The following is a 13192-nucleotide window of genomic DNA, read 5'->3' on the forward strand; positions in this document are numbered from 1 at the left end:
GGCAGAGGGGCCCAGGGGCATGGCCTCGGCTGCCCCATGCAGCCCGGCTCTCCCCTCCCAGCAGTGTCATGCATCGCCCCACAAACACCACAGACACAGGAGATACAAACTGTAAACTTTAAAACAAACTGCTGAAGGATGTATGTGCAAGCCCAGCACAGCGCTGGCTCCACGTGGAGTGAAGCAGGGCTTCCCTGCGGGCAGCACGGCACGAGGAGCAAGTTTCTGGGGGATTTTCCCCCAGAAAAGCCATGCTCGGCTTAAATCTAAGCCATGGTTAGCAGCAGCAATGGTGACTTGGGCTTCCTCCTGAGCACGGTTGTTGTAGAAGAGGTTTCTGGCAGGCAGGGGCACGCTGAGGATGGCACACCAGCAAACACATGGCAGCAGGAGGGCCCTGCATGGCCCCGCAGGGCTCCAGCAACTGCTCCAGCGTGGCAGCTCGAGCAGGGGGTGATGGCAGAGAAGAGAGCCCTGCGAAATCCCGGTGCGAGCCCTCCAACAGCGCCCAGGGCCACCCCCGGCCATGGTTCGAGGTGCGAGCTGGCACCTTGGCAAAGGCACATCTGCCCCCAGCACGGAGGGGCACGAGCGAGCTTAAGGCACGCCGTGCCCGTCACTGGGAGAGGGCACGGGGGGCATAACGACGCTCGAACTGGCCCACGTCGAACTTGCGCTTGCAGCCGGCGTAGTTCATGTAGCGGATCTTCCCGAAGATGGCCCGTTCTGCCCAGCCCTGGTCGTGTATGCCGCAGATGGACCAGAGGCAACCTGCCGGGCATGGAGATGGAGCGTCAGCTCTCCCCCGTGCTCAGAGGCATCCAGAGAGCAAGTGGGTACAAAGCAGGACAGGCTGGAGAATGGATTGGGTTGTCTGCAGAGAGCCCTCACCCTCCCCTCCATGGCCTTGGCCATCAGAGATAAGACCCCCCGTGCCCCCATCCTGCAGCTTGCCTACGTATCCGTTGGGGTCCCTGCCATCTAGCTCGTAGCGGTCGTTGAGGTAGATGGCAAACTGGAGCGCCTCCTCAGGGGAGCGGGTCCACTCCAGGATCTTCTTGGCCCAGTACATCCGCAGGAAGCCATGCATCTTGCCCTCCCGGACCATTTGGAGCTGGGGGGAGAGGGACAGCTGCGGGGCTCAGTCCGTGCCAGCTCACCTCCACCCCTCGGGAAAAGGGTCAGCATTTTGCAGGGGAGATGTGGGAATGTGGGATACTACCTGGGCAGCGTTCCAGAGCGGGTCATGTGTGGTCCCCTGCTCCAGCTCCTGCAGCTTGTAGAGAAAAGGCCTCTTGTCTTTGGCGTGGAGCTTCAGGGTGGTCTGTGCCCAATCATAGGCACCTGTGAGTAAGAGAGAGATGAGGAGCAATGCTGAGCAACCCGCTCATGCAGGGCCTTGAGGAAGTGATGGAGAATTGGGCTGCTGAGGGCACCATGCCCTGGAGGCATCAGGCTTGAAGTGGGTATCCACCAGCTCCTCTCCTACCTCCAGAAAGTACCAAATGATGGTACATTAGTGCCCCCACAGCCCCTCTCCGAAGAGAAATGGCATTGCCAAGTTCGGGTGACCAGTTGAATACCAGCCTGGCCCTCAGTGTTGCCCACCTGACCCGGGATGCTACCTTGCACGCTGTCGTAGTTCTCATTGTAGTAGCAAAAGTTTTCAGCCAGCTCCCGCCTCACCACTGCCTCCTCCACGAATGTGTCCACCGACTCCTTGTACTTGCCCCGGTGCTTCTGCACCTCCAGGATGGCTCGTTGGGTGGAAACCTGGCCTGGGGACATGGCGAGGGAGCAAGTCAGGCTGCTGGTCCAAACCACCGTGCTCATCCTGCTGCAGAGTGGGAAGCCCGGGACGCTCACCGAAGTGGAACCACGGGGACAGGTTACTGAGTGCCGCCTTGTTGGGGTCGTTCCGGTGGGAGCCGAAGGATTTCAGCCGCTCCGCAATGAAGGACTGCAGCACAGCCAGCCCCGCAGCCGTGCCGGGGGTCGCCCACTCCACCTCCTTCACGGTGCGGTCCACCTGCAAGCTGGAATAACAGGCCTCCCAAGCGATGGGCTGGGTGGCGACCAAGCAGTGTGAGTGCATTTGCAGATACTCTTCCGCCAGGGCTGCCCTGAGTGTTACATCTCCTGGATGTCCCCAACCAGCAAATCCCCAGCTCATGCCAGCCTTCTCCTCTTAACCAGCCCTGCACAGCAGAGAGGTAGGAATTGAATGAATGAGGCAGCAACCTCCCTTCCCCCAGGGCATCCCCATCTCCACACCACCTGCACATGACCTCAGGGCAAATCACTGTGCCCATCCCCAGCCATCCCCTCCCAGGATCAAGAAGAAGCTGTAAAACTCTCCGGGACTGGCCACGCGTGGGTGGGAGGTGTCTGCTGCTGTTACCTCTGCTGGGCAGGACGGGGGATACGGGTGACGAATGACGGGGGGGAACTCAGTGAGGAACTCGGGGAGCTGAGCGTGGATCTTGCCCCGGATGGTCCTAGCGCTGTACTCCTGCTTGGGGGAGGCGACCCAGCAGGGCACGATGTTGTGGGCATCAACCTGGGAAGCAAAGTCATGGAGGAGGATGTGAGAAGGAGAAGCAAATGGTCCCAATGACATGACACACACTCCCTGCTCAGGTTACTCCAGCACATCTCTGCAGGCATGAAATGCAGAAGACCAGTTTCTCCCACATCTCACCAGCTATAGTTTTCCCCTCCCAGAGCACGGGCACCCACCTGTGCAAATGGCACGTCCTCTGGCAGCCGCTCCCTGACATCCTCCACCCACTGACGGGGGAGACGAAGCGGGCAGAAGTCTGTCACCAGCCCGCCCACGCCATGCTCCACCACAAACTCAGGCAGCACGTCCTTGGCATAGCCCAGCAGCAAGTGGAAGGTGATGTTCAGCTCTTCACACTCCTGCAGTGAGGGGGAAAGGGCTATGGGATGCCTCTGCAGACCCCATCCCACCACCAACTGCTGAAGGGATGAATTTGCCTCCCCCCTTTCCCAGAAGCCCTGTCCCACCCAGCACGGACATCCCTGCAGCAGCCGTACCTTGGCCACCTCCTGCAGGCCCCTCAGCATGAAGCCGTAGTGGCGGATGGTGGCATCGAGGAATTTGGGCACCAGGCAGAAGCAGATGTGCAGAGGCAGCTCCTGTTTGAGGGCCAGGCGCTGGGCATAGAGGAAAGCCCAATTATCTGGGGAGAAAGCGCACAGGACACGCACAAATAAGCGCACAGGGGGACTCATGGCTGAGGGGATGGAGATGGGGTTTCACAAGAGGAATCCCCCCAGTCTCCCCTGCAGAGGAGGGACCAGCTCCAAGGCCTACTGTGGGAAGGGACCAAGGCTTTTGCCACCCACGGGAGCTCTGTTTCGCGGCTCCCTCCGCCCGCTGGTTCGCACCTTGCACCCGCTGGTCCCGGGACATCCAGTAAAGGATGCACCGAGCATCATCCTTCAGGTCGGAGCCCTGCGAGACGAGGCGAACCCGTTTTTTGTTGTACTTGAACTCTCGCACGGACGGGGCCGCCCTCCGCCGGGCCTCCGGCAGCGCCTCCTCTTCCTCCTCCCTCCTCCGAGACACGCGCGGCAGCTCCGCGGCCTCGGCCTTTCGCTTCCCTGGACCCCGCCGCATCCTTAGGACTGCCCGGGCCGGTACCCGGAGCAGCGTGGTTACGTGCGGCCGCTGCGAAAGGGAAACGGGACAGTACTGAGCTCTCGGTGCCTTCCCCATCCCGGTCCCCGGTCCGCCCCCAGAGTGCAGGGGATGCTAGTGCCCTGCCCTGCCCTGCCCTGCCCATCCCGGTCCCCGGTCCGCCCCCAGAGCCCAGGGGATGCTGGTGCCGTGCCCATCCCGGTCCCCGGTCCCCGGTCCCCGGTCCCCAAACCCTACCTAGCAGCCACGCGGCCCTCCGGGTGTTACACAAGCTGGGGGCGTAGTTTAAGGGGGCGTGGCGATGGGTGTGGTATTTTTGGAGAAGGGGCGTGGGTCCATCACCTGGTACCGCCCACACACACACGGAGGCCGGTGCTCTGCCGATGTCCCCGGCGCGCCCACGGGCGCGCCGGGGACATCGGCAGAGCACCGGCCCCCGGGAGGGGGGGGGGTAATACCCGCCGGTGCCTCCCCCCCCTGCCCCCGGGAACGAGGAAGTGGCTCCTGCCACCTTCAGCCATCACTCGGCAGCATAGCTCCCTGCTAGCACCATCCCCTCACCCTGCATCCCTGGGTGCAGGGACCGGTCCTCACGCAGGGAGTCAGGGTGCTGGCTCTGGACATGGCTGGGCAGAGAGGAGGGATATCCCTGTTGCTGCTGAGCCTCACCGTGCTGGACCTTCTGCTGGGTAAGGGCTGAGTGGGATGCGATGCTTTCTGTGGGGGCGGATGGTGAGCGAGGAGCATCGTTCCTCCAGGATGGTGGGTGGCCCCGGGGTGGCTTCACCCACAGAGGTGAAACACTGTGGGTGCTTTTTGCTCTCAGACATCTCAGCCACATCCCAGTGTGTGAACACAGCTGCACTTTGCAACACAGAAGTGACAAGCTTGGCTTTATTTCTTTTGCCTCTCACGTGTGTCTCTGTGCAGAGAAGACTGTGGTCCCAGCTGGACCTTCTAGCTGAATCTTGGTCTCTGCTGGGCTCATTGCCTTTGCTATGACCTGCCCAGCAGCACCAAAAGGCCCTGCCCAGATGGCAGCATCACTGGGATGTCGTGGGTCTGGAAAACTGCAAATGCTGTCCTGATGTTTGCACTTGAAACAAAGCAAGAGCAGAGTTAAGTCGAGCACAGGGAATAAACCTGAGGCTTGTACCTCCTGCAAGCCGTGAACTACAGCCATAGGTCCCCTCCTCCCGCATCCCTCAACCCTCACAGAGCTTTTGTGGGTTGCTGCACATCTCTAACAACTCATCCTGAGCTGCAAGCTGGGATTTGCTCCTCTATGCCCCCCCCACTCTCTGGGACTGGTTCCCCGTTTCCCATTATTTACACCCGGCGCTATCAGTTCCTGACTATCTGCATCAGAGCAGTTTGTGTAAACTGCTGCTGCGGTTCCAGCCTGTCTCACGGTCACCAGTTCCTGCACGGCTCTTCCTGTCCGACGGGTTTGTCTGACTTCCTGCAGGGATGGGTGAAGGTGGTGGAACGGGTCTTAGTGCTGGCACCTGCAGGAGTTTGTGCCCCGCGACCAGTGATGCCCATGGCTTGTTCCTGCTTTGTCACGCTGGGGGATTTACGTGCCCTGCCCTTGCTGATGATCACCTTGCCTTTCAGGGAATCCATGTGCTTGATCCATGCAGGACAGTGAATCCCCATTCCTGATGATCCATGGCTGATGCATAGCTCGAGGAGCTCATGCTGGTGTTGATGCTGCACCATCCCTGTCACATCCATGGTCTCAGCCTTTCACTGCCAGCGCTTGCATGTCTCACTCTCTCACCTCTTCGCAGGGACCACCATCACAGATGTGACAGCGACCGTGTCCCCGACTGTCCCTACCTCCACAACACCTAAAGTGACCTCATCACTGCTGTCCGCCACCAACTCGACGATTGCAGCTGCCATCCCCCCCGCAAGCCCTGAAACCTCCCCCCCAGAGGTGCTGACAGATGCCTTCAGACCCAACTCTGCAATGCCTCGGGGGAGCAGCCCGGCAGCCTCCGGCACCACCACGCCGCAGGCGAGGGGCAGCACAGCCCATAGCACTCTCGGGCTGGCTGCTGGCACCACGGTGCAGCCTGACTCCTCTCCAGCAGAGCTGAGGCTCACCACCGGCACCCCAGCTCCAACCCCCAAGGCCACGACACCCAACTGTGCCGAGACAACCCTCACCACATCTGTGGGGAATGGCACAGCCCTGGCCGTCACCCCGTTCGGAGTCAAAACGAGCACGCTGTCTCCCCCCACCTCTCCTCTTCTCTCCCCCACGTGGGTGGGCACCACGCTCAGCACCAGCACCCGCCAAGAGCCAGCCGTGGCCACGCCGCTCCGCAGCACATCCCCAGGGACCGGCAGCACCTCTTCTCTGACAGCCGCTTCGGACAAGCCCTCAACGACCCCGTCGAACACCACGGCTGCCCTCCGTACCAGCACGGGGGTCCCCGGGAGCACCCCCACCCCCAGCAGGTCAGCCAGCACCAGCGCTGGTACCTTCCCCCCGACAGCACCTGAGACTCCCAGTGCCACCGCGGGTGAGTGCAGCCACGGGGCACCCCGGGGGGCGGGGTGACAAATCCCCGTGGGTTCTCTTGCCCTGCGGCCGCTAGGCCCCCAGCCACTTCACCCCCGCCCTGCCCACGGCCCGGGCCCCCCGCCCCGGGGCAGCCGCCCCGTCTCCACACTGCTCCCCGCGCCCAGGCCGGGCTCGGCCGCCTCGCCACGCAGCGGGGACGGGGGGCGCTCCCTCGCATACGACGCTGCCGGGCGGGGGCGGCGGCAGCGGGACCGACGCTCGGCGCAGCGCGGCGCTGCGGGCCCCACGCGCGGCGCGGTGCGGGCCGGAAGGGGCGGTGAAAACGTGGAGGGGCGCGGCCTGTGGGAGGGAGGTGTCTGTCGTGATTGGCTGGGAGGGGCGGGGCTTAAGGGGTGGGCGGGGCAATCCCCGTCCCGCGCCGCTTGTGCGGCGGTGTGACTGTACCCCGGCGGTGTGACTGTACCCCAGCAGTGAGACTGTACCCTGGAAGTCCCCCCCAGGCAGTCATACCCTGGCAGTGCCCCTCCCTGGGTGCCTGTCCCCCAGCAGTGTGGCTGTATCCTGGTGGTGGTTCCAGTAGCCTTTACCCTGGGGCTCCACCTGTAACCTGGCAACACCCCCCTCCAAGCACCTGAACCCATCAGGGAGACTGTATCCTGCCCCTGGCCGGGCACATGCCTCCGGTGTCCCCATACCCCAGTAGAGCGACTGTATCCTGACAGAGTACCTGTACCCTGGCCTAAAGCTTATGGTGTGAGAGCACCCCAGCAGAGCGCCTGTGCCCCGGTGATGCCCTCAGTGCGCCTGTGCCCTGGCAGTGCCCCTGTGTACCTGACCAGCAGCAGAGTGGCTGTGCCCTGGCAGTCCTCCAGCGCGCCAGTCTGCTTGCAAAGTGCCTGTACCCTGGCCCAGTGCCTGCAGGCGCCTCCGACTGGTCTTGTCCCTGACCCCGAGAAGAAGGAAGCGGCTCCAGCTGTCAGCAGCACGCTTCAGCCGTGACATGCTGTGACATGGGGAAGTGATGCCTGTACAGACAGCCCAGGGAACAAACCCTCAGCCTGGAGCACGCCCTTCCTGAGCGCCATCTGTTCTCTCGGCCAGTTCCTCGCGCTCAGGCAGAGCGGGCTGTTGGCTCCCGAGGGTGTTTGTGCTGGGAGCTGCCGAACATCACCCCTGCGGCAGAGCTCAGGGACAGTCCCAGGTAGCCTGGCCGCTTCCCTGGGCTTTCTTCCATTGCCACCGTCCCCTCAGCAGGCAGAGGACGCACGGTCCCCGGCTGCGGGGACCTGCTCTGCTGCAGCAGTGGCCCCGCCGGCCTGCCCTGCCTGCTGCTTTTGGCTGCTCTGGGTCCAGCTGTGCAGCTGATGTCTGCTCGGCATCGCGCCTCTCCCTGGGAGCGTCCCTGTCAGGTGAAAACCTTCCCTTCGCTGCCAACACCTGGGGAGTAAAAGGACCCACCTGGATGCTCCTACTCTGCCGGGCAAAGGCGACACGGAAACCCCAGCGCTGGGAGCACCCGGAGCAGTGCCTACAGGGGGGCATTGGCTCCCGCCTGCTTGGACATGGCCGGTCAGAGAGGGGGGCTGCCCCTGCTCCTGCTGCTGCTGAGCCTTGCCGGCCTCGCCGTGCCGCACCTCGCGCTGGGTAAGGGCTGAGCGGCATGCAATGCTCTCCACAGGGCGGGTGGCGAGCAGGGAGCATCGTTCCCCGGGATGGTGGGGTGCTTTGCCCACAGCAGGCGCCTGTGGGGTGTGGGGGGAGAAACGCTGTGGGTGTTGTTTGCTAAATGGGAAGCGGAGTGGACTTACAGCTACTCCATTGTGTGAGGATGAGGCCCTTCAATGCAGACACCCACCTGGGCACCGGTTGGGATCAGACCTTTGCCCTTCTCCACATTATTATTTAACTAGCTGCTGCATGCAGTGGATTAGGGAGGGAGTGGCTGCCAGGGGCTTTGGGAGTTTATGGTATGTTTGGCTGAAAGCAGCCAGTGGCTCAGTTCTCCATCCCTATGTGAGCAGAGCTCCAGGCTCACTGGGTTTGTAGTGGGATCATCGGGGAATCCAGCTCTGCCATCTCAAAGCCGCCACCTTGCAGGCACCCTTGCACAGAGGTCTGAGCAGCCAGGCTGTTTTGTGCATCATTTTGGAGAGAATTACAGATGCTCGGGCTTCCCCAGGCACAGCAGGCTGCACCAGCACGGCATCCATGCAGGCAGAGAGGATGTCCCACTTCCTTCAACCCCCCCCGCAGAACTTTCGTGGGTCGCTGCACGTCTCTAACAACTCATCCTGAGCTGCAAGCTGGGATTTGTTCCTTCATGCGCCCCCCCTCTCTGGGGCTGGTTCCCCGTTTCCCATTATTTACACCCGGCGCTATCAGTTCCTGACTATCTGCATCAGAGCAGTTTGTGTAAACTGCTGCTGCGGTTCCAGCCTGTCTCACGGTCACCAGTTCCTGCACGGCTCTTCCTGTCCGACGGGTTTGTCTGACTTCCTGCAGGGATGGGTGAAGGTGGTGGAACGGGTCTTAGTGCTGGCACCTGCAGGAGTTTGTGCCCCGCGACCAGTGATGCCCATGGCTTGTTCCTGCTTTGTCAGGCTGGGGGATTTATGTGCCCTGCCCTTGCTGATGCCCATTCTGGGAATCCACGTGCTTGATCCATGCAGGATGAGAATACCCGCTCCTTACGATCTGTGGCTGCCGTGTAGCTCTGGGTCCCTTGAGGAGCTCATGCTGGTGTTGATGCTGCACCATCCCTGTCACATCCATTGTCTCAGCCTTTCACTGCCAGCCCTTGTGTGCCTCACTCTCTCACCTCTTTGCAGGGACCACCATCACAGATGTGACAGCGACCGTGTCCCCAACTGTCCCTACCTCCCTGACACCTACAGAGACCTCGGCATTGCTGCCCACCACTGACTCCACCACCACAGGTACCGTCTCTCCCCCCAGCCCTGAAACAGGGGCATCCACCCTGGAGATGTCCAGCACATCCCTGGGGACCAGCAGTACCTCACCTCCCACCGCGCCTCCTCCCACCACACCAGCACCGACAACTGCTTCATCTGAGACTTTGATGACCCCAACAGATGCCACAGCCACCTCTGATACCAGCACAGGGGTTTCTGGGAGCACCCCCACTCCCAGCCAGCCAGTCGAGACCACATCTAGGACCAGCCCTGGCACATCCACTATGACTGTGGAGCCAACCCCAGACACCTCAACACTACCTGAGACAACCAGTGCAGCCACGGGTGAGTGCAGCCGTGGGGTGCCCGGAGGGCAGGGGCAGGGTGACAAATCCCTGCAGGGACACTGGGCATGTACTTGGGTGGCTTCACATACGTGGCTTCATTTAGGCTTGGTCTGTCCTGAGCTGTAGGAGCATCCTGCACCTCTCTGCAGACAGTGCTAATGTAACGTTGCTTTGCCCAGGCACGGAGACCTCTTCCCCCACCACCGACTCAACCCAGACCACAGAGGTTACCCTCAGCACCACTACAGACCTGTCAACGCCTGTTTGCCCCATCACCACACCCAGCACCGGTAAGTGCAGTGCCCCATGGGCATCACCACCCCCCAGCACTGGTGGCTTTGGACTTCCAAGGCCCAGTGCAGGGGGTCCTGGAGCCCCACTGCTTTTGCTGTTCTTTCAGTGTGGGGGCATTGATTCTCTCTGGGATGTGTGGTTTGCTTTACAGGTGGAGGGCTGTTCTCCTGACAGTGTAGGGTGTCCGTGACATGATTACAGAATCACAGAATCAGAATAGTCAGGGTTGGAAGGGACCTCTGGAGATCATCTAGTCCAACCCCCCTGCCAGAGCAGGGTCACCTACAACAGGTTGCACAGGACAGCGTCCAGGCGGGTTTTGAACGTCTCCAGAGTGGGAGACTCCACAACCTCTCTGGGCAGCCTGTTCCAGTGCTCCACTACCCTCAAAGTGAAGAAGTTCCTCCTCATGTTAAGATGGAACTTCCTATGTTCAAGCTTGTGCCCATTACCCCTTGTCCTATCAATGGGCACCACTGAAAAATGACTCCTCCCATCCCTCTGGCATCCTCCCTTTAAGTATTTGAAAGCATTAATAAGATCTCCCCTCATTCTTCTTTTCTCTAGACTAAAGAGACCCAAGTTCCTCAGCCTTTCCTCATATGAAAGATGTTCTAATCCCCTAATCATCTTTGTAGCCCTTTGCTGGACCCTCTCCAGCAGATCCCTGTCTTTCTTGAACTGGGGAGCCCAGAACTGGACGCAGTACTCCAGATGCGGCCTCACCAGGGCAGAGTAGAGGGGGAGGATGACCTCCCTCGACCTGCTGGCCACACTCTTTTTGATGCACCCCAGGATGCCATTGGCCTTCTTGGCCGCCAGGGCACATTGCTGGCTCATGGTCATCCTGTTGTCCACCAGGACTCCCAGGTCCCTTTCCACAGAGCTGCTCTCTCAGGAGGAAATCCTGAGAGGATTTCCTTAGTCTGTGCCAGTGATTCTGAGGAGAGACCTCCAGATCCTTTGGCGCAGCCCAAGGTTCAAGGGCAATAACCAGAGCCATGGTTTTTGTCCCTAGGTGGGTCTCACCTCTTTCTGTCGCTGCGGCTAACCATCTCCCTGGACCTGAGGAACACCACGGTGCAGGAGCTGGTGTTGTCCAAGGTGAGGTGTGCCGGGAGGGGGGTGCCACTTTGCATCTGCCAGCCACAGTCCAGCCAGCCGGGGAGGGGGTCAGGCAGGCAGCGGGAGGATGACGGGGAGACCCTCCTTTGGCTGCTGTGGTCCAGGCTTAGGCCCTTCCCATGTGGGGATCAGGGGTAGGAGACCCTCTCTGGCACAATTTGACAGTTGTCCTCTCCCCCCAGCTCCGTGGGGACCTGCAGACGGCGTTCCCGTGTGCTGGCCTGGCGGTGGAGTGGCGAGGGGAGAGGAGGACCTGACCACTGCTCCTCGCCTGGCTGGGACCTGCAGGGCTGGCACCCCTGTGAACCAGCAAGCCTTCTGCTCCCAGCTCCTTACTCTGTGGTAGTGCAGCCCTTTAGAGTAACCTGTACAGCTCCCCTTGAACCTGGGAAACCCTGTCCTTCACTGTGCACCCCCGGAGTGTCCCTGCCCCTTCCCGCAGCCTGTCTGTAGAGCCTGAGCCCTCCCACCACCCTGCACCAGACCTGACTCCCATGGTGGGACCCCCCCAGTGCTGTTGTGGGGCTGGGAGGAGGTGACCCTGCGGGGCTAGGCTTTTACAGCTGGGACTCAGCTGGCTCAGCCATGAAAACCACCCTGGGGACCAACAGATGAGAGAGAGGAGACCTGGAGTCCCCAGTACCACTGTGTGCAGGCACTTGGGTGCTCGGTGATGGTGACCTCCGCGGATTTGCAACCCGGGGCAAGCTGAGGTGCCCAAAGTCTTTGAGAGAAGCTCCAGGGCTGTTTCACATCCAGAGTGGGCCAGGGTGGAGCTTGGGGGTGGCTCTGGGAAGGAGGCAGGAGAGAACACCCTCCCTCTGCTCCCGAGTCCCGTCCTGGGACCAGCCACGCTCCTGAGCCCTGCGGCACAGAGGGCGAGTGGAGCCGGAGTCCGGCACACCGGCTCTCCCTGGCTTGTCTGCAGAATCCTTGACAGAGAAGCACACCCATGCCAAAACAGGCCAGGCACTAAAGGGAAATCCCACGTCTTCCATGGCAAAGATGACGACCTCTTATTTTTTCCAAGTTGCCTTCCCCAGTTTTTGGCTTCGCCGTCTAGCGGAGGTACCGCCAAGGAAAACCAGCTGAGTCCCAAAAAGCTTTGCAGCGGAGAGACGGGCTCAGGGCTGTCCCTTCCCGGCAGGGCCCACCGCAGATATTCCTGAGGATGGTTCAGCACCCCGACAGGCTGGGGGTCCCCGCTTTGGTGCTCTCCACCCCATGACACCCCGCAGCTGCCAGGGCAGCTGTAGTCACCATGGGGCCGTGGAAATCCCGTGGGCTGTGCTCCTTCCCTGTTTTTTTCCAGTCCCAAGCTAAGGAGACAGCCGCAACGTCTGTACCCCTGCAGCAAAGTCATTTATTAACTGATTAATTAGCCAGATAAAATCCAACCAAAGCAATTATTAGCCTAAGCAAGTCACCTCTCTGGGAGATTGAAAACTGAAATAATTAGCAAAATAGCCATGTTGCTTGTCGGGGTTATTTTTGGCTGATCCCTGCTCCTTGCTGGCAGTCTGCGTCGGCATGGGAGGGTTGGAAGGGGCGTGTGGGGCTGTGCGATGCCAAACCCGGGATGGGTCCCGGGCTCCCCAGGTTGTCACCCGGCTGGGAAGGAGCCAGGCGCTGGACAGGACGGGGAAAGACACCTTGGGATCACCCGGCTGCCTGCTGGCTCACAGGGCCTGGGGGAGGCTGGGCTGGGGCTGGAGGCTGAGCGCAGGCAGCTCATCAGGATGCTCCCATTTGGGATGTTTTTTGCATGCCAGAGTTGCTCCTTTGTTCTCTAGGATGCTGCCTGGCTTTTTGGGGCTTGTTGGAGCCATCGGCACCAAGAGAGGTCCCTTAACGCCAGGGCAGGGAGGCGGGGAGCAGGGCAAAGCCTGCTGGAAAGGGTCCCTGCTCCGGACGCCTGGTGGGGCGCTGGGAAAGAAATCCTCGTGCTCTGCCTACGCCGTGGAGCTGGGCCAAGAGTCCTCCCACGCCACATCCCACCGGGCTGATTTCTCCGGCTGTTGAATCCATAACTTCAGACCCCGGGACATGGCTGGGGGCCAAGGCCGGGGTAATAGAGCCAAACTGCGTCACAAAGGGAGGAAAAGGTCCTGAAGTGCTGGGATGAAAAGGTGACCGGGGCACTCGCTGTCTCCTGCCGGCACGGCTGCCTTCCACTGTTATCATGGTTGGGGGGCGGTGAGGGGAGGAGATGCTCCGGTCCTGCTGAGCCCCTCTGCCCCCCAGCCTGGGAGGGAGAAGGGGGGGGACATGGCTCTCATGGGGATGGTGTGCACTGCTCTGGCACTGGGGA

The 13192-nt window shown here is 61.2% G+C and overlaps 1 protein-coding gene and 1 long non-coding RNA gene across 2 annotated transcripts; one reads left to right on the forward strand and one right to left on the reverse strand.

Moving 5' to 3' along the window:
- Nucleotides 1-277: 277 nt before the first annotated feature.
- LOC309674937 (deoxyribodipyrimidine photo-lyase-like) lies at nt 278-3646 on the reverse strand (the record flags this gene model as incomplete). Its single annotated transcript, XM_082487127.1, has 9 exons — nt 278-771; nt 955-1114; nt 1223-1344; nt 1626-1778; nt 1867-2065; nt 2402-2560; nt 2740-2922; nt 3061-3206; nt 3415-3646. The coding sequence occupies 9 exons, from the start codon at nt 3644-3646 to the stop codon at nt 617-619; spliced, it is 1509 nt and encodes a 502-aa protein (XP_082343253.1). The 3' UTR covers nt 278-616.
- A 5770-nt stretch (nt 3647-9416) lies between these two features.
- LOC309675093 lies at nt 9417-12329 on the forward strand. The gene is made up of 3 exons (XR_014269451.1): nt 9417-9460; nt 9642-9752; nt 11064-12329. It is a non-coding gene; the product is annotated as an uncharacterized lncRNA (long non-coding RNA).
- The last annotated feature ends 863 nt before the right edge of the window (nt 12330-13192 follow it).

The sequence above is a fragment of the Vanellus vanellus genome, assembly GCF_965231255.1.
Source record: "Vanellus vanellus genome assembly, chromosome: 8".
Taxonomy (NCBI): Eukaryota; Metazoa; Chordata; class Aves; order Charadriiformes; family Charadriidae; genus Vanellus; species Vanellus vanellus.